Source organism: Astatotilapia calliptera, chromosome 22, assembly GCF_964374335.1.
Source record: "Astatotilapia calliptera chromosome 22, fAstCal68.1, whole genome shotgun sequence".
In the NCBI taxonomy this organism is placed as follows: Eukaryota; Metazoa; Chordata; class Actinopteri; order Cichliformes; family Cichlidae; genus Astatotilapia; species Astatotilapia calliptera.
The window spans coordinates 20891082-20918530 of NC_137442.1; the positions used below are offsets into that span (position 1 = coordinate 20891082).

The 27449-nt window shown below is 38.9% G+C and overlaps 1 protein-coding gene across 4 annotated transcripts in view; it reads right to left on the reverse strand.

Annotated features, from left to right (window-relative positions):
• The window catches only part of calcr (calcitonin receptor), a 64068-nt gene that overhangs the window by 19587 nt on the left and 17032 nt on the right, over nucleotides 1-27449 (reverse strand). For 2 of the 4 annotated variants that reach the window (XM_026155675.2, XM_080295888.1), the window contains 15 exons: nucleotides 17406-17473; nucleotides 12774-12924; nucleotides 12251-12358; nucleotides 10374-10459; nucleotides 10133-10274; nucleotides 9925-10035; nucleotides 9617-9729; nucleotides 9422-9494; nucleotides 8133-8243; nucleotides 7865-7977; nucleotides 7582-7747; nucleotides 7382-7492; nucleotides 7184-7296; nucleotides 4924-5015; nucleotides 1734-1860 (listed from right to left, as the gene is read on the reverse strand). In XM_026155675.2, the coding sequence (XP_026011460.1) occupies nucleotides 1734-1860; nucleotides 4924-5015; nucleotides 7184-7296; nucleotides 7382-7492; nucleotides 7582-7747; nucleotides 7865-7977; nucleotides 8133-8243; nucleotides 9422-9494; nucleotides 9617-9729; nucleotides 9925-10035; nucleotides 10133-10274; nucleotides 10374-10459; nucleotides 12251-12358; nucleotides 12774-12924; nucleotides 17406-17450 (1662 nt within the window). In that variant the 5' untranslated portion in view covers nucleotides 17451-17473. Of the gene's footprint in view, nucleotides 1-1733; nucleotides 1861-4923; nucleotides 5016-7183; nucleotides 7297-7381; nucleotides 7493-7581; nucleotides 7748-7864; nucleotides 7978-8132; nucleotides 8244-9421; nucleotides 9495-9616; nucleotides 9730-9924; nucleotides 10036-10132; nucleotides 10275-10373; nucleotides 10460-12250; nucleotides 12359-12773; nucleotides 12925-17405; nucleotides 20888-27449 lie in introns of those variants that run through there. The other 2 variants (XM_026155676.2, XM_080295889.1) reach the window with 2 other exon arrangements.

A 27449-nucleotide genomic window follows, 5' to 3' on the forward strand; every position in this document is an offset into this window, starting at 1 on the left:
ATCACTGAGAACCTACACAGGGATAAAAATAGAGAAACAAAAACTGTACATTGATTGTGTAGCAATTCCAGGATGTTGCAGAGCAGGATCTGTTTTAGAAAAACTCAATATCAAGAAAGAGACCAGATCTCACTTTGTGTGTCCTGCACATCAACTACAATTAAAATAAAAAAAATGCTACCACAGTGTTCACATTTTTATTTGGCTTTGCATAAATTGAATGAAACTATAGATTATTATAAATGAATGAATTATAATTATATACATTATTATAATTGTAAACTAATTACTTAATAATTATATAATTTATAACATATGAATATGCTATAAATTAAATACAAATACATACATTTGCATGTTTTGTAACCAACTTGTCCCTCCTGCATGGTGTTTTTTTTTTCCTTTTCCTAACAAGCACTAGTGTCTTATAGTTCAGGTTTGTCAGTGGGTCAGTCAGCCATGTGATCTTGGTTATATGGACAATGAAATACCTGGAAAACAAAAATCTAATAATGCTATATAAAGTATTCAAAAGTATTTTTCGATTATAGCTAAAGACTTATTATTATTATCTTAACACGCTAAACTAAAGACAAGGCAGTCAATGTTAAATCTAGCAGGAGGGGCCTAGCACTGGAACTGAGGATTTGAGTGTGCTACCGTTAGCATTTAGCAAATGTCACGTAGCTGCTTCTAGGACCTCCAGATGTCCTAATTCACAAGAATCAGTTTATTTAAAAGTACTTAGCACTTACTGAACTGAAGCGTGTCCAAAAAATATTGAATGAGCTGCTGGTTACAGGAACTGAAATTGTTTTCCTTGAGTTAGAGCCATTCACTATGACTCAGGGTTGATGTTCACTGTGCAGTGCATTCATACTGTACATAAATGATTTTCCATCATGGTCCTTACGTCATAGATTCGTTAATAGAATTATATCTTTAAGCATGTTGGCATTATGTAGTTTTGAAATTGGGGTGGATCTGAGTCTGCACTGGTAGAGCACACAGTAGCAGCCTGTAAACCAAGGTAGGCTTAACCTGCTTTATCATTCTTTTTTACTCTAATGGGAGCACGATTTACAGAGGGAACACCATGCTGATTTAAATAAGTATTGAGAATAGTGATCATGACCATAAACTCATCAGGGAAACTTTTCATTGCAGTCATAAGTCAAGTGAGCAACAGGGGCGTTTCCAATAAACTTCTGCACAGTCTGCAACCAGAGGAGTCCCTGCATTAAGACATAAGACAGGCTTTTCCTTCCCTTTTCAGACTGAAAGAGTAAATGATTCACTTTACAGGTAGAGTTCAGGTAATAAATGTGTCACTGTTACAGGATGTTGGTCATCAAAGTTGAAGCCTGGGAAATCATGACCCTCTCATGCAAACCACTCTAATAGTCACTCTTTTATGATTTTGTGTGTTGGGGAAATCTTCTGAAATAAATGTTGAAGGTGTTCAGGTGACTTTGTGCTGTAAGTATAGCTATCTGAGGAATAAGGTCCTGTCGTACAGGTTTAAAGACCAGTTGGCAACCTGGGGCAACCTCCGGTCATTAGGGAAAAGGTGAATTATAAAACCAGTTGGTTACTGGCCATTGCCTGATGAACTCAGTCACAAAGAAGGTGCTGCACCAAAAACCTTGTCATTGCTTTGGTCACTAGCAGGTGACAGCTACCAGTAGTTTACATGGAAGTCGCGGTAAATACGTAAGAGAGGATCTACTCACCGGATTTCTGGCCACCACTTCAGGATTGTTGACAACGGCAATGAGGTGGATGAGGGTAAGGGCAGAATTGAGCACGAAGGAGCAGAAGAGGTTCTTGTGGAGGGTGATCCTTTGGCAGCTCAGACTCCTGCGTGCAAGGATTAATTAAAATGCTGATAATACTGTTCACAAATGTGGAATAAAACCTTTTCAGTCACACACAACATCAAAGAACACAAAAACTTGGTGCAACCGATGACACGCACAGGAAAGAGAAGTGACTAGCAGGCTGATAGTTTAATGAGATGTGAAGTGTCACATAATTGTTATCTTTCATCTCAAACGGATTTTTTTTGCAGCTGTCAAAGAAAAAAAAGTGTGGATCAATGAGCTGGATTGTCTCTAAATGGCCTGAACAAGCTAGAAGTGCTGTTAAATAATGCATAATGGATCCCAAGGGTGCATTCGCATTAGCTTGACTGGCCACTCAGGATTAATAGCGTAATAAAATGCATTACGGGCAAAGTGAAAACAACTATTAGAATCAAAGTCACTCATATCAGTATTATTATTATTGCTTTTGATGGGTTTTTTTTCTTGACAGCAATCAAACAGACTGCATTTCAGAGCTGAATGGAGTCCTGTAGCAAATTGCTTTTTTACAGAACATACCCTCCATTAAATACCCATTTTACAGTTAAATAAGTTGTATCCATATACCTCTCATGGCCAATTTTATCTTTGATTATTCATAAATCCCCCTGAGACCAATGAAAGCACTAAATGTCCTGAAAAATAGCATAGGGCAGCACATTTTCACAGCGGCCATGTACAAATATTCAGGCATTTTTCTTTCTCCAGTTCCTGACAAAAAAGGAAATGTAGGAATTGTTCATTATTTATGTAAGTTTTATTTATACAGTACAGCCCATTTCATTACACGTAAACCCAATTTTCTTCCCATAAAATTTTTTTTTAAAACTATGTAGTTTATATAGGGAGGACTTATCAAAAATGGGGCCATGGCAGCATCGTTCAACTGTCACAGGTCCCAATGTATCTGTCAGAATTTCCACCAGCCCCCATTTTTCCACAGAAAACTGGAGTATTTTTATCTGGGAATCCTGACAGCGTTGATGTAGAGTTGTAAATAACAGAGTAGCGACTATACAGCATCACATACCACTGTGAGCTTCACATCTGGATCTTATAATACAAAATCCAGTAATTTAAATGTTTTGGCAGTGAATATATTAAGTAATGGCTGCAAAGAGAGGAAAAAAAAAGATAAGACGGTTTCAGCCAAACACCTTGTTATTTTATTGAAATCTTAATTTGTTAGGACTTTAATCTCGATGAACCTTGACTGGCCACTGAATTGCTCTGCAGCTGAAGAGTTTGACTCTCGGTGGGTCAGCGGGTTTTGTGATTATGCACCTGCCCCAAACTCGGCCTCTAGATTTATGAGTGCGTATAAAACTTTGCTGCACAATAACGGTCTCTTACAAGAACTGTTCTGGATAACAGCTGTGTTTAGGAGGTCAGCAGACTTCAGCACATCAAAATTTATAACTGCAACAATCGCCAACCACAGGGCCAACAAGCCAGTGTTTCTAAATATTGTTTCAGAATGTAAAAAGCGTCTTTTTTTATTTGTCGCTGCTTCAGTTAAATGGAAAGCCTCAGTTCTTTTGAAATAACACTGATAAATTCCTCACTTCCCAGAGAAACGTAAAGTTTCACAACTATTTTGTGGCACAATCATTAAAATATTATAGATTATTCACTGAATATTCAATTTCTTTCCCGCTAATCTGGTTTGTTATTCTTAACTCTTATCTAATTGAATTTCAGCTGAAGCACACTGCTTAACTTTGTATTCTCTTCCGCTGGGATTAAGCATCCGTATGGATGAACATCTATAATGAGCAATAAACTCAGGTGCAAAGCACTAACACATTCTGCTCAGAATTTTAACTATGCACAAAAATCTGAAGATGTGTGAGAAAGTAAAGAAATTATTTACATATTCTAGAAGTAACCTTAATGACTCAGACAAACTAAGAAATAGGACAACTTAGTAGACTAGTATTACTTTACCTTACAATATAAATCCACATGAGGCTATAAAAATAAAACTGAATTGAATTGAAATATTGGTTTTCTGGTGATTGCACAGACTTTTTTTTAGGCCAGAAACAAGCTGCAAATAGTTGCACTGACCAACTAGTTGTCTAGAGGCTGAGACTCTCAACCCCTGGGCAACCACCTTGGATCACAATGGGATTGCCAGAGTCATCAGGGTTGCCAGGTCTCCTGGTGGGAGTCTGACTCAGACCAAGTGCAACACTCTCAGATTGGTGAGTTGCTGCAAAAAAAATGCTGATTTAAAAACACAGACAGATTGCCAACATGTCGTAATGAGTCTGAGTCAGTCTGTGCTGAGGAGTGCAACTCATCTGTGACATCTGTGTGTCTTTGCTATCCAGCTGCCAGTTGTTTTTATTCGGGTTATGTTCCTATGTAGATCCTGAGTGACGGCATCATTTTGCTGTTAAATCACCATCCTGTAGCAACTATGTCCCTAATCTGTTTCAGATTTATGAGGTTCTGGGTGGACCCTTAAGTAGCTAATGTAAATTTACAATTTCTGCCAGTTTATCACGGTGAATCACCATATTATCCCAAACAAATTGCATTTAATTGCCAATTTGACGCTACTCAATCACAAACTGATAGCATACTGACTCTGTTTTAATGCCACTTTTTCACCATTTTGATGCAGCAAAGTCCCTTTGAAGATGGCAACTGACTGTGAGTGGTCCTCAAAGACAACAAGTTCATTATAGATAGTTCTAATAATTGTGGTTATGACACATCTCCAGCCACTGTTTTTCCTAGTATGACTATAGTGTAAGAGAAACTGCAGTGTCAGATTGATACTTTGCATTAATTTATGACAGGGAATAATATTTTTATTACAGTCTGTCTCATATTTTGCTGACTCCAAATAAGGCAAAGACAAGAATCGTGCTAATAATGAGTAAGGACAACATCACTGTGCCTGTCAGATCATGTCAGGTAAAGATGATGAGTCATTAAGGATGACAACACCACCTATTAATCATCATTGCGTCATCAAACTACAGTTGCATTCTCACAGTGCTGCAGTCTCACATGTAGGAAAGATTCATCACATTGAATCTTTTACCTGAAGTAGAAGAAGATGGCCAGAGAAATAAGCAGGGAGGCTATGGATAAAGCATGGCCCACGATGGCCATGTAAAACAGGATGTAGGCGGACTGTAAAGCAAAACAAAAAAACACAAAGATAGAGATACTGTGTATTACTAGACAAAAAGAACATGTTTTATTATCGACAAGCTAACTTTCAGGTCTACCACAAAATTCAGCTGAATTAATTTGATGGTTTTTACTTTTAGGACAAAACGCTCAACAAGAAATGTTGTTGCACTTTCACAATCCTGAACCCGATTTCCAATACTGATATTTTCAATGATAACTTTAGTTAGTTTGAGTAAAAAGGCAAACAGGAGAAGGAAAACCATTCTCATTATTTTCCAAACTAATGCTGTTAGCTTTGAAGTTTATTCATGTTTATTCATTATAACTTTCTCACACAGGCTTAGAGATGGGTTAGCAACTGCCTGCCAATCACTTGCCTATAAGTGAATATTCCCCAAATAGCTGGCAATCGGTTTTCGGTGGTTGTTTTCTGTTGCTAAGTGAAAGTAGTCTCAAAGGGATCCCTTGTAATTGCTTTGGTCACTAGAAGACTGCAACAGCTGCCTGTCGTTTGTAGGTAAGACTCTGGGGCAGCAAACTCTTTGCAAGCGATTTCACACCGCAGCCTCCAGTAACCACCTTCCAACTAGTCGGGGAACGCCTAGTGACCAAATTTGAGAGGGCGCAATCTACTTCTCCGAGAAGTCAGAAGTTAATCAAGCATAACGTTCAATATGTTTGTGTTCAGGAATGCAAGTAAATGAAATTTGGCACCTTAATTTAAAAATAATAATGTGCTTTACTATTTAGTCTGCTTTTTTGTAAAACAATAATTATAATTTAGCATTTGCAGCATAATTCCAATTAAGGAGCTTACGTATACTGGTGGATTAGCAATTACCAAAAGCATAAAAATGACTTTCTAATTACTAGTACTCTTAATTTAGGGCAGCTAATACATAGACCTTACATTGGGTCTGATACATTTGTTAAGCGCCGTGTGGGAAGAGGTAACTTTACACCATTCGATTCCATGTGTTCCCAGTGAGGATTATAATTTGTCAAACAATAAAACATAATGGAGCACAGCTGTGCAGCCCAATCGAACAACAATAAATTTGAACATTTTAACCCCCCTGTGATCAAACACACATGTAACAGAGATAAACAAAACCTGACTTTTCTACTTTTCCCACAAATATGAATCTTTAAAAAAAAAATTCAAGTAAGAAATTAACTGGAGCTGACAGAGGAATGTTTGAATCAAGATAAAATATTATTTGAATGACCGAAGCAGGTAGAGGTATCAATCAGTCAGTTATGATTAGTGCTGCAAACATTTTCTATCTCTGGCACAATTTAATCCCCAGGTCTAACTCTAACACCTTCTGTTCACTGTATAGCCAAAATATCCATTAGTAAACAAAACAAATTGCAATGACAACAAAATTGAAACGGCTTTTGGGAGATTATGAATGGTCAAGGTCAACAAATCCAGAAAGATTCCAGATCCAAATTTAAAGCCAGCTGCTGAACATTTTTGCACAAACACAAATGGTTTGGCATAAGAGTTGATAATAACATGCTTGCCCATAAAAGAGGCACAGTCACTACTAATTAAAACATTTCCAAAATGTTTTACTAAAGTTCAAACAGTCCATCTGGGTGTTTGTATTCCCAGTGAGAGTTCTGTGATGCTCTGGTCTGGTTTTCATGTGGAAAATGTTGTTAAAGGCTTCATTTTGTAGCCGTGGGCTGTTGGTGATGAGAAGGTTGTTAATATGTGAAGATGTCGTCGTAACACTATTACTAAGGAGACTTCCTATGACTGTATAGCCTGTGGCACAGGCTATTGGGAAGCATTTATTGGAAGCAAGCTTCCAATAAATGCAAACTCTATTTGTTCAGTCAAACAAAACCTACTTTGTCTGGACTTGGCCCCATGAGATAAGACCATTACATGTACAAATTCTAACTGTAAGCAGGTAATAATGTAATTTTAAGCCTTCCTGCCTGTCATGTAAACAAATGCATCAAACTCATGCGTGGTCTGAAATGTCAGCTATGCTATTTTAGATCAGTATCACACCAGTATGGGAGAGTTATGAATCTTGGTAGTGCAGAGCCCCTGGCACAAAGGAAACTATTATGCTGACCCATCACACTGTGGCCACAATGCAGCAGATTAATGATAGCAGAATAGTTTTAAATTTGAAATAAATTACCTTCAGCTTGGCATTGGTGTTTTCATTGCAGAGTGTGTAGTTAGACCAAGTTCTGTTGGTGTCCGGGTGACGAAACCACTGCCCGTCCTCTCCACAATACTTTGTTGCTTTTTCTGAACATATCGGTCATGAACTAAGTTAATCGCTTCAAATCAAAAGAACTTGAAAGGAGCTCAATGCTTCAGTCTCGCTGCTTACCCGTAGGGTCGAAGTCATGAAAATAATTAGGGCAGTTTTGGAAAGTGTAAGTTCCCGCTGGAGTGTCGTCCCAGCACAGCCAGCCATCCCAGTTCCGACTGCAGTACAAACCTATAACATCGACGCAGTGTGATGACACTTAAACATTAAGAGAGGAGTAGAGAACCCCAGATTTTCATTTCATTTGATATTCTTGTTACCTGATTTGTTATAAGGCGGATCTCGATTCATTTTCTCGAAGCATTTGTACTGGTTGTCGAGGATTTTTTTCCTCACTATTTCCTGCTGCTCCCGATTAGCCGTGGGACTGACCGTGGCCTCGTCGGCACCGTTGACCTCAGTGTCCCTGGAAAACTGGGCGGCTGCCTTGATTTTAGTGAAGTTTAATATCACACATACACACACAGAGTCATGCTCAGTTAAACTAAACAATGACCAAGGAGAAAAACGGTATGGAATAATTGCACTTTATTGTTACATTACCTTTAACTTGTCTTTAGTGTTGATGGCACAGAGTGTATAGTTGGTCCATGTCTTGTTGCTCTCTGGGTGGCGAAACCACTGCCCATCCTCTCTGCAGTACCTGGATGCCCTTTCTAAAAAGAATGCTTATGTATAAATATATCGCTGTACACAATTTAACACTCATTGAGTTCTTTCTTTAAAAATATAATTCATAGAAGACGAAAAAAGGTTAGCAGGAAAGCAGCAAATCTTTAAACAAGCAACCGTGTTGAATTTTACCACCTACCAGTGGGGTCAAGGTCAGAAAAATAATCAGGGCAGCTCTGAGAGACAGTGGTTCCTGCCGGAGTGTCGTCCCAGCACAACCAGCCATCCCAGTCACGGTTGCAGTACGGTCCTGTAGGACCCACAAAACATGATAGCAAATGTGTATAGGTCTCAAATTCACATGGATAAACGTGAAACTTATAATTACAGGGAAATCTCACTGGCTAAAAACAAGACACAGTAATATTTACTTGGACTATCTTTAGGTTTGATGCAGTCACTTTGGCATTGTTTTGTGCAACGTCACATTTATTTCCATCTTGAGTTGCATTGTGTTTTAGACAAGATCTTGTACTGACAAAGGGAGCGTTAGCCTGCTGGGTACAGTCTTCTCCACTGCATCCCAAAGATTCTCAGTGGTTTTAATGTCTTGTGGTCCATGAACCACTGTTTCACAGTTTGAGCCTGTTGAATGATGACGTTGCCATCTGGTGAATATTCAGGTGGTCATTTGAGTTCTGTACAACTGAAGCAACCGGAGATCACAACACCTCCCCCACTGGGTTCTACGGTAGGCATTAGGCACGAGCACCTCATCCACCTTTCTTTTTTTACCTTTCTTGTCCATCAGTTTTGAACAGGGTTAATCTGGACTCATCAGACCACAAGACTTTTCTGTTGCTCCAAAGTCCGATCTTTATGCTACCTGGGAAAATGAGGCTTTTTTGCGATTCGCTTCACTGATAAGTATTTTTTCTTAAAGCTGCACAACTGTTCTCTTTTGTTGGGAATGCTCTTACTTTCACCAGTAAACATAGCTGTGAGTTGTGCTGGTGGATTATTTAAAAATTTTTTTAATGATTTGATGTCACCAAACATTTACATAACCTCTGATCACTTCACCATATTCAGAATTTTTTCCCCGATTACATTTCTTCCTCGTAGCAGTCCTCCCAGGTTTAAATAATGCATCGGGAAGTTCCTAATCCAGCTTTAGTAATTTCCGCAATATCCTCATTGGGTTTTTTTTGCTTAATGCAGGTGGATAATTCGACTTCTGAAACAGAGTAACATCTTATTCACAACCATGGGATGCATCACCAGACATGGCTGTTTACGAACTTGGAAGCTACTCACTGCATCCCTTGAGGTTAAATAACTTTCTGTAAACCAAAACATTAATCATCATCATCAGAAATTATCCAATGGAAGGTTCTTATCCAATTATTTTGTGAAGTCCAGGCACTGAATTTCTTTGGCCAGGTAGTGTAAAAGCTCAGCACTGTGTAGAAGAAAGAATCAGTTTACCTGTTTTTGTAGATGGTGGCTCTTGTTTTATTTTGAGGAGACATCTATATTCACTCTCAAGCAACTTCAGTTTCTATGCGGAAAGAATGAAAATTTCAGCTTTAAACAGTACTGAACAGACAAACTGAGGACCATGTGCAGGGACCTGTCAAATAAACACACATCAAACAGTTTATTACATTCAGCACATGTTACCCTCTGCCTTTTCTCATGGGTGGTTGCACAGAGCGTATAGTTGGTCCAAGTCCTGTTGCTGTCTGGATGTTGAAACCACTTCCCATCTGCTCCACAGTACTTAGTTGCCTTTTCTGTAAAGAATAATTCCATCACTAAATACAGGCGCTTTTTACTATCCATCCATTCATTCATTTTCTTCTGCTCATGGATTCAAACCGAGGACCTTACTGTGTGGAAACAGTGTAACGCTTCCTCTTCTTACTTAGATGTTTAGATATTGTAACAGTTTATCAGATGAGCAAATCCTCTTGAATGTCTTTGCTCACCTGTGGGGTCGAAGTCACCGAAATAATCAGGGCAGTTTCGGGAGGCGTACGTGTCCGCTGGAGTGTCATCCCAACACAACCACCCATCCCAGGTACGACTACAATACCGCCCTACACCAGGAAAAAAAAGCAAAGAAATGTTTACAGGCCTATTATTCATAAATTTGCAAGCCTGTAATGCAGATGCTGATGAATGTGATATATTGACCTGGTTTTCTATAAGGTGGATCATTCTTCATTTTCTCTTGGCATTTCTTTTCATTGTCAAGGATAATTTTCTCTGTGCTAACCCCTGGAGCCTCCGTGGTTGGCTCTGCTGCTGCATCCCTTTGAAAATCAGGGATTTCCTTCTGGGAAAGAAAAATATTAGTCTGCTGCATATAGAAACTGATGCAAGCTTTGTCTTGTTCAATCACTTTCAGAGAAAAAACAAAACAATGATCAATTACCTCTAATTTGTCCTTTAAAGTTTGTTGACAGGTAGAGCCAGTCTGGATCCAGTTACCTGATTCATCACAATATTTGGTCATTTTTTCTGTGGAAAAAAAGGGAAAAAGCCTCACTGGCAGTGCTACAACAACATTGTCCATCAATAATTTTCCTAAAAGCCTCATATACTATATTAAACGGCTTACAGGCACAGTCTACTGCTCCTGTTTGTTTAGCAGAGAGTTCAGTAGAGATTCTTTGTATGCTTTGGCTGCGTCTTTCAGTGTTTTTGAACAGTAAAACATTGGCATAGCCCAAACACATAAATCTAAACCCGAACCTTGGCATTATGAAACAAATGCATTTAACTTAGCTCGAAAAATATCATCAGAAGTTAGTCACATAGAAATGTCCACATTTGGAATAATTGTACGGTCATTTCATATACGTCAGGTTTTAAACCACATGTAGTGGAGATCCATGGCTGGACCTATCAGTGAGATCACTTTGTTCTTGACATCAACAACTGCAGTCCGACTGCCTAGTCCTCTCTGGCAGCTCATTAACTGTTCAGCAACCACTTCCTACTGTACGTCTTCCCAAAGACCTCGTATCAGCAGCGTCAGCTTTCAAGGAGTCATGTGGGTACCCAGGCATTTTGGGAAGATCCTTCATGAGCCGTCTCTTACAAAAATGGCTTCTCTGTTCCCACATTCATGTTCTCGCTCCCTATCCATCTGTCAGGAATCGAGCGTCCCTATATATTTTTATAATTCCTCCCTTTCTTTTCTTTTCTTTTGCTTGTCTTTTTTTACCCTTACATATTCCTCATTCATCTCTCTGTCCTCTCCTTCACCTCTGCTCTCTTCGTCATATTGCATCTCCTAAATCAGACATGACTTGAGTCTGGAGTTCTTCAACTAGACATTATTGAACCTTGTACTACTCACAATGTAAAAACTGCACATTCTTTGGAAACGCTTAATGCTGCAATCCCAACATCAATTGTACTTATATAATCACAGTCAAATTCAATATGAATAAATCTGTTTTTCTATCCTGCCTGACTCAAAGAGTACAGTAGGATCGTGTTTTACCTTGTTTACAGTGTAATAATCTTTTCTCTAGCATGTCATACAGAAGCAAATATGATTGGGCTTTTTCATGAATCTGCAACCAAGTAGTTATGCAAGGTTATGCTTAATCTCTACAGACTATTATCTTTATATAAGTGCACATAATCTGTAGGCAAGCAACAACATTTTTGCTATTGGAATCTTTCTGGTTTTAAATTTGTAGTGTCCAGAAGATTGGCCAATCAAATTTGAGCATTCAAGCAAATAGTTAGTACTAAGTTAAAATGTATCAACATTAATAAACAATGAATGGGATTGAATTATTGGCTTGGATATCTGCAGGTTACACCGAAACCAGTTGCACAGTTGTGCTTGAATGAAGATGGTTACCGTCTTAAGATCGTATTACTAAGCTGAGGCTGTGTGATAAACAAAAGCATTAACCTTTGACCTGACGAGGGGATTTACGTAATACATAATAGATAGTCTGCCTCAGCTAAGTTTCACATCAATCACTCTATTGCTTTATGAATAAAACTGATGATACTTAATGGCTGATGCGTGGTTTCCATGCATCAGCCATTAAGTTTAAGACATATGTCTAAAAATAATTCTGTTATGCATAAAATTCATAAAACCATACACTAAAACTAAGCAGAACTCCGCAGCTGTGAAATTTTAAGTCCTTACAGAACAAAGTTAAGCAAGCTATCTGGCCTCTGTGAGACACGATTAGCCATTTTCCCGATGTTACCCAGCAGGTCTCACTTCAGACTGCCTGTTGCTGTAAATCTAGTGAGAGATGCGAAAAACGTTCTTACCAGTCGGGTAGAGTTGAGGATGATGCGGACAATTTTGTGTTACTGATGTCCCGGCTGGTGTCTCATCCCAGCACAACAAACCATCCCACATGTAATCACAGCGCACCCCTCGAAGAAGGAAAAAAAAGAAAAAAAAAAAGGGGGGGGGGGGTGTAATTACTATCATAAACACTTATTTTTCTTACATAAGTATACTATTAAAGAAAAAACTTAAAAAGGGAAAATGTCCTTGTCTTTTCTACATTACGTTACAATTTAAAAAATTTTTTGTATTATTCATTTATTTAGTCAGAGTAATATAATGTAAAATAATGTCTCTACAGATGTGATTACGTCTTGCGGCCTAAACTTTAAAAGCCCTATTGGGCCAGTTAGCTTGCAGCAGTACCACTATCATCTTTAACACGAACACAAACATTGTTCTGGTCCCATTCAATAGTTTTACATCACTCCACCTGCAAAGCCCTCCCAGAGTTAATGGATTTGGTCTCAAGAAGCCTGAAATTAATTTGGGACCTCTCACCAGTTCTGCTTTCTTGGCGGCCTTTGCGGGACAGCTCGAGACATTTGTATTGACCCTGGCTCAGCGCCTGCACACTTTGTCCCTCTACAATGCTCTGCTGAGGACTGAGCGATGGGTCTGAGATTGAGTCAGTGCCTTCCGCTGTCCTGCACTGTGGAGACAACATGAATTAGAGTTGAGAGGAGGACATGCCCTACACTAAGTGCAATACGTGCCGTGGCCAGGGAAGCATCATTGTGTTGTTTGCGGTTTCTGCTCTGATCTACATTTCTTTGATCGTCCAAAAAAAAGGTAAATATCATCTTGAATGGTGATGTAGGTTTCAATTATAATATCTCAGAGTTTTATTATGCTTGGATGAAGATGTGCATTTGGATAAAGGATAGAAAAAAATGAAAAAAGTCAGCATGGAAAGTTTTTGAAGCATCTTCAAAGCTTTTCTGATGAGGATTTCACTCTGCTTTGAAATTCTACTCACGCTCCATTTGTGTAACTCATTAAAATGTTTGCAAGCTCACAAAGGACGTTAAGCAGCTGACTTTCTCCCAATGAATCTTTTCTCTGCTCTATTGTTTGTGTTTGGAGGTAACATTAAAATGGAGAGCCCGCTGTGTGAAATGCTGATTCTGATAATGCTGTTCACTGAAGGATAAAGAGCCCATCTTGCTGTGACTTATCTTCCTTCTTTTTTTGGCTGAAAATTAAGCCTCTCGAAGGCTCGTGCACTTGCATTTTCCAAATTCTTTGTGGAAATTTAGTACTTTGCTTGGGAGATTGTGTCTACATATCACAAATGAGATGCAAACCCACAATCCCCTGGTTGTCTGTGGAGGAAATACAAATTGTGACTAGATCAAAGTGTCGTCCTTACCTGTACGATAAAAAGTTTGTAAAAAAAAAGAAAAATACAAAGCAGGTTTTTAAAAAGTGGCTTTTGTTTGAGAGCTGATGTCCCATGTAGCAGTTTAGCAGCCGTACATATGATGTCACTCCAAGCATTGAAGTAAATGACGTCATACATACGACCACCAGGCCACCACCAGTATCAACAGCTGAGCTGAATGAGAAAAAATAAAACAACTTCGCATGTCATGGTCTAACAGCTTCATCACCTACACAAGTCTTTTGTATTCAACATGACAAAACCACACAACACAGAAACACGTGGCAGACCTGCACAGGTACATCAGGCATACATATTTAGCTGGAAGACCTCGTCCTCAACTCAAGCAGAAACGCAGGCTAGGAAAGTAAACTTCCATCTCCCTGCGACATTGAAGAATACCAAATGATTTTCCATGAAGCCCGTTGACTCAAAAAAATCTGTAAAAAGTTCAAAATTTTTCACCCAGTTGGTGTTGAAGATCATTTTATTAAGACCTTAATTATTCAACTAACCATAATTTGTACAAGCTCCACTTCAAAGTTTGACTTTTGATTGTAATACCTTAATAGGGCACATCATTACATGATAGAACACCATGCCAAAACATGTCATCCCTATATGACATACAGTTTGTGTTACGCTCTGTGACCGATGATTACAACAGCCCCATTAAGCTAATTGATGACATTCCTCAAAAGCTGGGGCTGGGGAAATGTCATAGCTCTCCAAGGTGCATTAAATATCTGATCCTGGTGTTCAGAAGAGCCCAAGATCAAGATTTGAGGTCAAGATCTCCATTAAGAGCTTTCTGCTGTAGGCTGTTGTTTATATGGCACTGCTATTGGACATTCATATAATGTCCAGAGATTGGTTATTAATACGAGATTATTGCATTAGGTTTTATTTCCTTTATTGCCTCTATTAACCTCTAACAGGAAGTTTACCTCCTGGTGTTTTATGCATAGTGAATCTTTAATCCATTTTTCTTTGATAAAGATCACAATTTCTACTCTCCACTGCCTTTCATTATTTTTTGCTATACGTGTATAGCCTTTATTTTGAGGCCATGTACATAGCGGCACAAAAGTGGTACAAAAATAAAACCAAAACTAAAAAAGTGACTTCTTTCTGTGGCTGATGAAAGGACGTGCTGTTATCAAAATGACAAATAACTTTATTAACATAGCACTTTTCAAAATTTCCATTACAAAGTGTGTTACAAGAGCAACAGAATAAATCCAGAGTAACAAACGTAAGAAATAAAAAGACAATTTAAAGCTAATTAAAGCTCAAATAAAATCGGGCAGAGCCTCGTCATTAAAAGTAACCTTGTGACTGACTTCCCCAATCCTGTTCCAGAATGCAATCGTGCGGTTAAGTGCTTTAGACAATGAGACCGTTTTTGTTATTTTGACTCTGAGCACCAACACAATGGATTTTAAATCAAACAAACAAGATGTGATTGAAGTGCAGGCTTTTAAATCAAGGTTTTACAAAAGTATTGTATTAACTGTTTAAAAATCACAGACATGTCTATACATCGCCCCCAGGCTTCAGAGGCTCAGAGTAATTGGACAGTTGACTGGCAAGCAGTTCCATCTTCCCTCATTATTTTTTTTATCACAAATTAAGGAGATAAAACATCTGGAATTAATTCAAAGCGTTGAACTTTAATTTGGTAGCTGTTCACTTTAGCTCTCCAAAGAGGAAAAAAGAGATGTCGATATAAAGACAAAGATCATCATTAGGATTGAAAAACCAAAATAAACTTCACAGAGAGAGAAAAAAAACTTTAGAAGTGACCAAATCAGCAATCTGGTGATTCTTAAACAGAAGGAGCGCAGAGGCCAGCTCAGCAACACCAAGCGGCCTGAAAGACCACAATGATGTGGATGATCACAACATAATTTCCATGGTTAACAACAGCATCCAATACAACAAGGTGAAAAACACTGGTTAACGCTCAAGAAAAAGAAGTCCCAACTCTGCTAGAAAATACCTTAAAGACCCCATTGAGCAGATGGACGGATGAAAACAAAGATATTGAGGAGAAAAACAGCTTGAGTGTATTGCATCATCTGTCAAACACAGTGGAGGAAATGTTATTGCATGGGCATGAATGGCTGCCAGTGGAGCTGGGTCACTGGTGTTTACTGATGGCGTGACTGCTGATGGAAGCAGCAGGATGAATTGTGAAGTGGACAGGGCTATATTCTCTACTCAGATTTAACCAAATGCTGCAAAACCGATCCAACAGTGCATCACAGTGGACGTGGATAATGACCCAAAGCTTACTGCAAAAGCAACCCAAGAATTTCTCAAGGCAAAGAAAAGGAGTATTCTTCAATGGCCAAATCATTCACCTGAATCTCTGCCTCCACTTATGAAAACTGAAAACAGAAAGACCCACAGTATGTCATGGTCCCCCTGGCCTCTCAGGTTCTAAGTTTCTTTCATTCTTTTAATAATCATAACAGCTTAGATTTGTACAGCACCTTTCAAGAAACCCAAGGACGCTTTACAAAAGAGTATAAACAAACGATCTTCTCCATTTGCTCCATCTCTCTTCTCTCTATCGTGTGTGTGGGCTTGAGTATTAACTTTCTTTACTCCTCCCACAAGTAGATCCTCATCTGCTACCAGCAGCAGTATATAACCCTTGTTCTCCTCTCTGTTTCTTGTAGGAATGACTCATTTAGACCTCTTACCTTATTTGCTTGTTAACTTGGTGACCAGTGCGCCATACTTACCTGACCTGTCCTCCTTTTTTTGCAGATTGTGTCCTGGTGTGCCTGCCTGACTTACTCTTTTTCTCACAAAAAATACTTACCTGTGGGTTTGGAGGGAACTTACCTGCACTAGCGTGTGTGGAGAATATGTCGCAGTAAACACAGCTGTGGAAAACAGAATTTTACCTGCAGTTCTACTCGTGAAAGCAACCAAAACCAAGCTCTGCCTGCAAGCTGAGAGAACAGTGAACAAGTGGTAACTGGATTTGAACCTACAAAAAGAGAAAGATTTGAAACCCAGTGTTTCAATATCAACTTTAGTAGTGTTGCGAAACGCTGTAAATACTTACCTGCTGTGAATTCAAGAGTGTTAATCAAAGCCTTTGAACTTTTTCCAGCCTGTTGCACCAACCATGAAAAAGCAAGTGACGGCTACTGCAGTAAAGGCCTGGCAGAGCATCTCAAGGGAGGAATCCTAATTTGTCCAATTATTTTTGAGCCTCTGAAAATGGTGTGCTATGTATGAAGATTTAATGTAACACAAATAATAAATTAAACCTCTTGCACTAAAGCTGAAAGTCACGCTTAAATCACACCTTTTTGATCTTTTGATTGGAAATCCACTAAAATATTCATAAGTTTAAGAAATGACTTGTCCAATGTGTCTTTTTGCATCTGAAGATGTCATTTTACATTAAAACTGTTGTGATCTTCTGCATAAAGGGCAAGGATCAGCTATATTTTGAATAGAATAGAAAATGCACATCTATACATATATATACTTGGCTCATTTATATTGGGGGATATTTAAACTGGGGTAGTTCTACAGTTAATTTTACAGGGTGAGTGAATTTGCTGGTTAAAGAAAACCACTAGACCACAACATATTATACATCCCTTTAATGAGAATTGAATCTTGTTCAGGAAACATGTACAGCATACAAAATTGGCAAAGTGAGAGATAGGGCCTTCAGAAATATATGCCATTGTACATCCTTGTGTAAAAAGTGAGCTTACCACCAGGAGAAACCAAAGGATCCAAATGGAGCCCATTAACCTCATATCTTCCTCTCACAGGGAGATCTCTAGAGAGAGGGAGGAGAACAACATGTTAAACCTATCAGAAAAATAAATTGTCTACCGTGAAGGTGACTGACTAAACAAACAGTGTGCTGTTTCAAATCAGGATTACAGCTTCTCAGGAGAAAACAGTCACAGCAATCAGTCATCTGAAATGCAAAACACTGCAGCAGCGCTGCAGTTTGTGACATTCCACACTCCTCGCCTTTGTGCGCGTGCCTGGGAGATGGTGAGACGGCGTGTCTGTCAGGATGCGAAACAATGGCATAAAAGGAGTAACTTTACATTGGGAGAGCAAAAAGAATGATGAAAAGCAGAAACACATTCGGACCGAAATAGTTGATGCTCATTAATCATTTTGCGCTGAGCATCTAGCTCCGCAGGACGACAGGAGCTGGGCGGACGGTTCAGTAACCGAGTGCATGTGAGATTAAAATTCTCTTCAGGTCTCTTTTCTCAGGCTAACAGAGTCCCTGTTGAAAACCCATCATTCTGCAGTTTGAACAGTTACAATGACCCACTGGTTGTTCTCCACACCCCACACTGGCCCAGGGGGTACGATACGCATGCATGAGCCAGTCCAATAAATCACCATGAAAGGACAATTTATAGTATTTGTTTGGCTTCAGACGCACACGGATGGTAGGCTACTTAGCTTTAGGATGACAAATATACCTGGATCTGCCAAGAGTGTAAGTCTAGCGATGCTGATGCCTGAACAGGAATCCCTTGAATCTTTTCCAGTTCTTATGTTTCGACGTTTCACTGGTTTCCTTTGATGTGACCTGTTAGTGTTAGACTTCATTTGAACATTTTATTGCTGGCTTTTAAAGCCCTTCATGGTCTGACTCCTGTCTATACCTATGAGATGTTAACTTCATATGATCCGGGCCGCTGCTTGACATCTTCTGACCGGGCCTTTGTTAACGGTTCCAAAGGCTTTCATTAAGACAATGGGAAACCAAACTTTTTCTTTCTGTAAATCTCTTTTTGAATCACACGGTTTATCATTCAGTTTTCTATAGCTGCTCATGGCTTTATCAAATCTTTTTCACTTTTAAGACCCAAAGACTGTATCCTTCTTTTTCTTTTGATTTTTAAGTTATGTTGAATTGTTTTTAACTCTAACTCTAAATAAAAGTATTTTGCAAAATTTTACAGCTTACAGTTTGTGATTGAGAAAACAGGAAATGTTTTCTACCAGTCCCTTTGTGGAAATACATGCTGACATTTACTGACTAGTTATATGTATATATATATATGTATATATATAAAGTAAGTTTTATGCTCATGGCCACAGATTTTTTGATAATGCAAATCGAGTGTAAACCAAAGCTCAGTAAACACAAATGACACAACACAATAAGACTGTCACAGATACACTGATCCATTTGAAATTTGGGGTTTTAAAAATACAAAAATCTAGAGCCCACAGAGGTGATCTTAAATGTACAACTTGGGCTGAAAAACTGCTAAAATCCCACGAATTAGGTTTAACCCTTTAAAGCCGGTTGGAGGTTTTGCGTAACTATTTTTAAATCCCAGTAGCACTGCAACCACGTAAGTTAGCGCAATAATTTTTTTTGCATATGAAACTGGAGGAGTTGTACTTACATCTTATGCCATCAGCTTGTCCTCGGTCACAGTTTCGTTCCACATACAGCTTTGCAAAAATTGCATAGAAGCACTTGCAGCAACAAAAACATATATTCCAGAAACACGGTTTTACCATCAGGGCCTTATGAGCCTATACTGGTGTTTTTAAAAGTTATGTTTGACTTTATGACATTCTGTGTCATTTCTGGGATGCTTAGGACTCATATTGCACTGCTGTTATATATAGTTTAGCTTATTTTGATGCATATGCTGTTTTTTTTGGCAAATTTGCAATATAATATTTATTTTCGTTTTTCCTGCAGTATATGAAAATTGGTGTATTTCAAAAATAAAACTATGAAGACACTCAGAATAAATTTCCTGTGGTTGTAAACTATTTTGTGCAACTTTTTTGTATTTACAGTTTTGAGAGATAAGCCTCTTAAATTTCTCTAACTAGAAATATATGTTAAAAAAAACAAAAGATTTTCAATTTTTTTGTAGTTTATTGCACTTTTTTGCAATTTATGTAATTACTATGCACTTAATGCATACATATTATTAAAATGTGGGCTATAATGGTTGTATTGATGTATATCAGCTTGAAATGCTCCCAAAAATGGCACTACAGCATGTAAAAATATAATATAAGCTCTGGCGGATTTGGGTTCTATGGTAGGTCTTAAAGGGTTAAATAACAATTATAAATAATAATAATAATGAGTTAGAGAATGACTGTAATTAGCCCACTCCTAATCACCAAACATTTTCAGTCCAAGCCTAAATGCTGCTCTATATTTTCCCAAAAATAGACCAGAATTTACTGGACTATTTTTCTGGGTCCACCTCAGTGTCTAAAAGCTGAAGATCATAACGACAAAGCAGTTTTCACCGCTGCTTTGAAGAGAAGCGGGGAAGGAAAACAAAGAAGCGCACAAATATAGCGATCATTAGGAAAGAGATGAGACATGACAGGCGAGGGAGAAGTATGGATCCCAAAATTGCCTCTAGGAGCAGAAGATCCATGAACACTACTATTACTGCAGCACAGAGGTTCCACATCAGTCACTTATCCTGCTAATCACCACTGGGTGATCACGCGCATGTGAATTTATCTAAAAGCGGATTAATTGCATATTCTGTGAGGCAGAGACTTTCCACAATGAGTCAAATAACAGTTAAACGCTGTTAGGACAAATGACATTACTCACTTCATGCCAAGTAGAAAAGGCATCACTGAGAACGACTGAAACTGTCAGGCAGGAAATAATGGTACTGAATTATTTCAGTTATTTCATATATTTTATGTATGTAAAATAGGAAAGCACTTTAAATTTTAAATGCCACTTTTAATGGCTCTGTGAATATCAATATTACTCTGATAGATAGAGCTACAGAAGGTTTTTAGGCTAGCATAAACACTGGAAACATTGGGTATAGTCCAAAGTAAAAAAACAAACCAAAAAAAGTTAATTTTTATTTTTTTTAGATGGTAACAAGAATTCAAACAAAATCAGAAAATACACCTATGGACAGGTTTTTAAGGCACCTATTGCATAATTGAAGTAGTAGGAGAGCTGCTATGTAGGCATTGTTATAAAGATTATGGGAACTGGGTGTGTACTCGGTACTGGGTAGGTAGTTGGGACTGTTTGAGACATCAATAACCCCTGGAGCATTTCAACATTATAACACACTCTCTGCCCATCAATAATAAATTTGCACGTTTCAAATCTTAACAGCTCTGCTTCACACGTGACAGGACTCAAACTCAAATCTCCAGGCTATATTCGACTTTCATCAGGGAAGAGGTTAGGCTATCCTTTCCCATTAGCTCCATGTACGTGTCTAAAAATAGACCCCAGAGCATTTTGTAGGCGGATGGGTCCAATGTGATAAGAACAGTGAGGCATGAAGCTCCGCACACTCCCCGTAGAGAAGATGAGAGCGAGCGCTCAAACAGGATGAGGGGGCACAGAGGAGAACGTAAACAGTATAACAGCGCTGTTTAGGACTGGAAGCTGATGCAGAGCGAGCGTAGCTGCAGCAGGTTAGGTGCAACATTAGTTATACTCTAAATAAAATACAATAAAATACAATGAAAACCATTTATTTTCACTTTAAGGGTAAGCTAGAGACTAAATGACTGTTAAAAGCAGTATGTCTTTAGCTTTTATATATTAAATGAATTCAAAATGATGACATCAGCTGCTTCTATTATGTCTTTTGTCTTTGATTGGTGATTCCAACAGCAGATTTCTTTTAAGCTTAGAATCTAGATTTGTGCCTTTTTTATTTAAACAAACTGCAAACGTGTAAAGGGCGCAATGTCAACTTTGTGTGTGCTGCTTCTTATTGGAAATTTATGTGTTTTCCCTCCGTTTTTCCTTCTCCTCCTCTCCCCTTTTCTGCCTCTCTTTATGTCGTCCCTATATCAAACTGACAGCAGCAGACAGAGCCACCCATCTCTTCTCTTTCCTCATGCAGCGAGCGGTCACAGGCACTGTGACAACACAGATTTGTGCTGACATCACATCGGTGATGGAGGATGCGGCGGCCCGATGCAGCGTCTCCTGACTCACCGTTTCAGACCCCATCGCTCAGGCTGAAGGGAGCAGGCACACAGACGTGCTCTGGCATGCCGTTGCCAGGTAGCGATAAATGAGCCGGATCATGATGCGAGCTCAGGTGGATTAGTCTGATAAACTGACAGATTGTGAATGTTACCCGCAAGGCCGTTGTATAATTCTTGCTTAAAGAGCAAAATATTTGAACTGATTTATAAACTGCATGATCTACAAGCTGAGGAATTTCCTTACTGCTACTCAAGTTTACAACACATCCATAACCGCACTTCCCAGGAAGTTTTATGTATACTATGTGACGGCCTCCTGTGCTGTCAAAGAGAGTGATAAAGATTAGAAATAGCGTGTGGATGATACATCGTACATATACGCATTAAATAAGAGACAATGTTCACTCATTAAGAGTTAACAATAGAATCAGTGTATATCCAGTATTTTGGTATTGGTGGAAAAATACAGTGGCCCTGAGAGGCCAAACGGACTGCAACTTAAGAAAACAACAGCAATAAGAAAAACGCCACAAAAGCACACAAATCACAACGGAAACAGGAAAAACGGAAATAGGAAAAAAAGAAAACAGAAATAGGAAAAAACTGATTTCCAAAAGCACAAGGGAAGTGTTTCTGGGGAGACAATAACTCGACGGACCAGTTGCAGGAACCAAAACATGCTAGGTAAGTGTGTTTGTTTCTCATGATTCATATAATACTGATGATGGATTTTTAGGCTAATAATTAAGCTAACACACTTACCTCTCATCTTTTCTTCCCTCACAAAACCGATAGATCCTCCACTTCTTTTAAGTGTCTCCCAGCTCAATTCTTAGCATATTTTGGTTCCTGCAACTGGTCCGTAGGGTTATTGTCTCCCCAGAAACACTTCCCTTATGCTTTTGGAAATCAGTTTTTTCTATTTCTGTTTTCTTTTTTTCTTATTTCTGTTGTGTTTTGCTGCTTTTGCAGCGTTTTTTTTTTATTGCTGGTGTTTTCTTAAGTTGCAGTCCGTTTGGCCTCTTAGGGCTACCGTAGAAAAACTAAACACACGTGCAACAATACATAAATATTCATATATAATCCTTAAAGCGCCTCATAAAATAAAGCACACTGGGATAAAATAACCCATTTTCTTAAAGGTAATCTATGAAGCTGATGAAGTAATGTTACTGTGTTATATAGCACAATGAGGTCTGTCTCTTAAACCACAATATATCAATATATTCCTACATTTATGTGAAATCTCTTTTTTTCCTGCAACAGTAAGCAAACTTTGTGGATTCAACGCAGCTTAAATCCGTCACTATAAAAGCCTGTTTATATCATTCAAAGCACAGAATTCAATTTCACAGATTGAATGTTTACCAGCAGAGTTTTCACAACCATTTCCTCCAATAAATTGCATTGCCCTGGGCGAAAATAAATAAATTAAAAAAACGCCTTGTGATGAATAAGTACATATATCGCCAGCTATTTAAAGTCTCTGCAAGTTTACTTTCAAACTATAATAAACTTTAACAAGACAAAGCATGCCAACAAATCAGAACAAGTAGAGAAAAATCCAGTGAAGATAAAAACCTTTGCGCTGCTTTGCCCGTGTGGACTGATCAGTCACTTCCAACACTTTGCTATGAGTCACGTTTTAAAGTTGGAAAAATGTGAAAAGACTTGTTCGTGTTTTTTAGGTTTATCCTCTGTCTAAAAATATACCAAATGTTTCTCCAATTAAAGTAAAAAGAACAGCTAGAGTTGTTTTCTCTCCATGCATTTACCTCCTCCACCGCCTCCATATCCCACTTTTCTCAGCGTTCTGATTTCCTCTCTGGCCTTTATTTTCGTTTCCATATATCTCCAGCTCCTTTAATCTTTTCCCCCTATCACCTCCTTTCTCTATCGCTCTCTTGTCCGCCTCCCCCTGTCTTCACTCCGGCTCCCCCTTCTCCTTGCCCTCCTTCCTTTCTCTTACAATCTCCTGCTTTAAAAAAGGTCTGCCTTTCCAGCTTCTTTTTCAAAGCTTTTTTCTCTCACTCCCAAGGCAAGCCTAAAATATATGTCAGCTAAAAAAGTGGTTAAAACATTAAACAGCTTCCTGTTATAGAATTTTTTTTTTCATCTCACTTGGTTGCATTTTAGAACAGTGCTATTGCTAATTGTTGTTCCGCAGCATATTTCACAGAGAGATCAGAGAGCACACACATCAGCTAAAATATATACTCCGGTGAAGCAGCGCACTACTGTTTATACTGGATTAATATTATAGTCGTTTCTCAGGAGTGGGCATGATGCTTAAAAAGTGCATGTATGAACACGTGTGTTTTAGTGTACAGATGGAGCCTGTTGTGTAAAGTCCTCTGAGTGCTCAGAGTATAAAAACGCTACATAAATAGAAGTCCACTGTAAGGTGACCATGAGGGTCTGAAAGGTGCCTATAAATTAAAAAAAATGTATTATTTACCATAGTTTCTGTAGCTTAGACAAATGAGACTGTTTTTCAGTGTATGGGGGATAAAATGCAGTTAGAGCACAAGTGGAAGTTAATGGCTCCGGCTTGGGGTGTAGAGATTTTAATACGGTACTAAAATAAATACCAGCGTTCGGTTAACTAGATTGATATTACAGGCAAAATGATGTCTAAAGCAGGCAATTATTCCACATGTGTGTTATCTCAGTATAAATACTTTAAGCTCTTTTCCAGTATACAGACCGGATTATGCTGCTGAATATCACACAGTGGAAAGGTTAAATATTTTAGAGACATGAGAAATTACAGTTGTGTGACCATGCACCTGCCAGTAATGATGCATAATGACAGACGTTCATTAGTGTCACTAATTTCACTTTACCTGTCACCATAGAATGGCTATTAACTAACAGGCAGGAGCAATTAACTTTTCCCAAGGGACCACATGAGAAACTGGGACTGTTGTGGAGGGCCACACCACAACACTATTAGTGTTGCACCATTTTCTTCTCTTGCAATGAAAAACCTTAAAAAACATATATATGTATTTGGGCATACAAATTTTTCTTATTTAAACTCAAGAAATATTACAGAGCAAAACTTGATCCGTTGTGAAGACTTTGAATTTGCAAACATTACAGACTGAAAAAAAGCAACACAAAATTCAGATATAAGCTTGTTCTGTAACGTATAGACACACTCTACACATTGTGTTTTTGCGGAAACTGCTTCAGCATTTAGAAGAAAATGAAGTCGACATCAGGCAGTGCTTTAGTCCTGATGTTTCTAAACAAGAAAAGGAAGAAACTGAGATTCCTGGTTCATCCAATTCACAGGAGAAGGCAGCAGCAGAGGAAATTTCATGGTTTTTCATGGTTCAAATGAGCTTGATGTGTGCATGTTTTGAGCTAGAAGTGCACTTGTTGCCATGTGCAGTGGTCTGATTGGTCACATCTGTTTATTCAGGACGGGGAAAAAAAATCAAGCTCAGTTCAATAAAATAAATTTTACAAATTCATCCAGTGAAATTACACGGGCAGACTCACGTAAATATTAACGCACAAAATATTTGCACAGATTTTACATGCCTGGTGTGTAAAGTCTGCAGAGTTTTGAGGGCAGCTTATTGTGGCGGCCCTCCACAACAGTCCCGGTTTTTCATGAAGGCAACACTCTGCTGAGCCCAGAGAAAATGAATTGTACATATTAAGATTATTCAGGGGCTGAAAGATGGGAGCTGATTTTACATGAAAACGCACTTGAACTTATCTAAATTGCTGTCAGACAAACAAACAAAAATAAGTCGAGAATCGCTGTTTCATAGGATCATCATGTGCCACTGAGTCTACACCACCCACACAGACCATCCAGCGGGACTGTCTCCTCGAGCAAAGCCAAGGCCGCTGCTGATTCTGTGGTGCAAACTGTGGATGACCAATGGAAGACCAAAAACGTTTTGACAGGGGGACTCATCTCCATGATGAGCAAACAAATCAAGCTGCAACTGAATACACAAAGCAAAAGTGATTGTACAGTTAGCTCCTCCAGCACAATGTGTCTCATCTTCAGGATTTCCTGCATGTCTCATGCATTTTAGGCATTCTACAGTAGTTCTCTGATTACCTTTCAGTGAGTGCACAAAAGAGATCTTCATTTAAAATCCCTCTCTTCACCCCACCTCCCCCCACCCCCTTCTATTAAAAGCCCTGTTGTCTGCACTCAAGTGCCTTTCTGAAACCAGGCCTGTTATTTAGCAGCGAAGTGGCAAGAATATGGTAAGAGGGGGATGAAGCAAGGAAGCATTGTTTGGTCTGTGTTCCAGCTGGTCGGGACAAGTCTCCTGTAATAGAAAGACTCTCCCTGGCTCTGTGTAAACAGTTGATTTATACCTGATCTTTAACTCCATGACGTCCCACACACTTCCTCTCCTAGACTAGAAAGAAATTAAATAGGGAGACAGTAGAGAGAGACGAAGAATTATAAAGGCAGGTAAAGAAGGGAGACATGAATACAAGGAACAGGCCTCTTTTGGGAACAGTCTATCATACTCTAGACTTCCAGATACAGTTACTTAAACCGCTGCCCATGATTCCACTGTTTCAGTTTCTTCTAACTAAAATGGTCTCTTTTAAAGCACCAGAAGCATACATCACATGTTTATTGGAGTTAACTGGTGTTTGCCAGGCAGATGGGGAGCCATCTCAGCATTTCCCGCACAGGGTTTAACTGTGACTACATGGAACAGGTTGGAGGCTCCCAAGCCACTCTTCAGCTCCAACAGCTAATAACTCAACTGTAATGAGCAGGCAAAGGTGTGCCTGTGCATCTTAAGGACAACTTTTCTTTTTCCCTCCATCCCAAAGTGAAAATGCTTTTTTTCCCCTCCATTTTTGTCACATGCCTAAACTAGCCTAAATTGGGCTTTACAGTGGGGTCCAGCAGTCTGCCCAGACCATGCGTTGGAAGGCTTTTTCACTTACTGTATGTCCGCCACTATAAATAAAATGCAGTGTGGATCTTTGCTTCTGAGCTCTGTGTCTCTGCAAAAACAACAAATTATTTACACCTGCAACCTGTTCTTGGAAATCTCAGATCAAAGAAAATGTAGGTCAGAGCAGAGTATCACAAGAGCCGTGGAAGGCAGTGCAAATGCTTGGCCCGATAAAATCAACCCTTCTGGCTGAAGAATGCTAAGTATCTGCAACTCGTTTAACCAGAGACGTCTCTAGTTGGATTTTTCCAGCATCAAACACAACACTGACAATATACAAATGTTATAACTTTAGCAACCTAATCAGTATCTATTCATACATTCAGCAGTTGTGCATCCATAAATGCAGTTTCTTTACAGCTGAATGTCTGGCTTGTTTTCCTGGCGAGCACATGCAATCTCCTTAAATTTCCTTTTTTGCTCTGTTTTGTTCTCCACCACCTCTGAGGAAATGATTTGCCTCCTAAGCTCCTAAACTAAGAAGCTTCTCTACTGACTCTAAAGTTGCAGCTGTGACACTTCCACAGCACTGAGAATTAACCAGAAGAAATTAAACGCTCTGCAGAGGAGATAGGAACAGATGGGTGATAATTCTTGCACATGCTAATCGGGGATTGTTTATGAATACAAAACTACTTGTTTTCCTCTTGGAATAAATTCGGAAGGAAGTGCAACTGAGCTTGAAAAGCAAACTTCTCCCACGTATTGAGTTACATGTCCTGTATGTATCCTGGCAGCCATTTAGCTTTGATTTTTGCAAACTTCGCCCACAACTTCCTTCTACTTCTCGCTCTTCAGCTCTTTTTTTCCACCGTCTCTGTTTGTCTATCAAGGTCATGGTTGTCTTTGCATTAA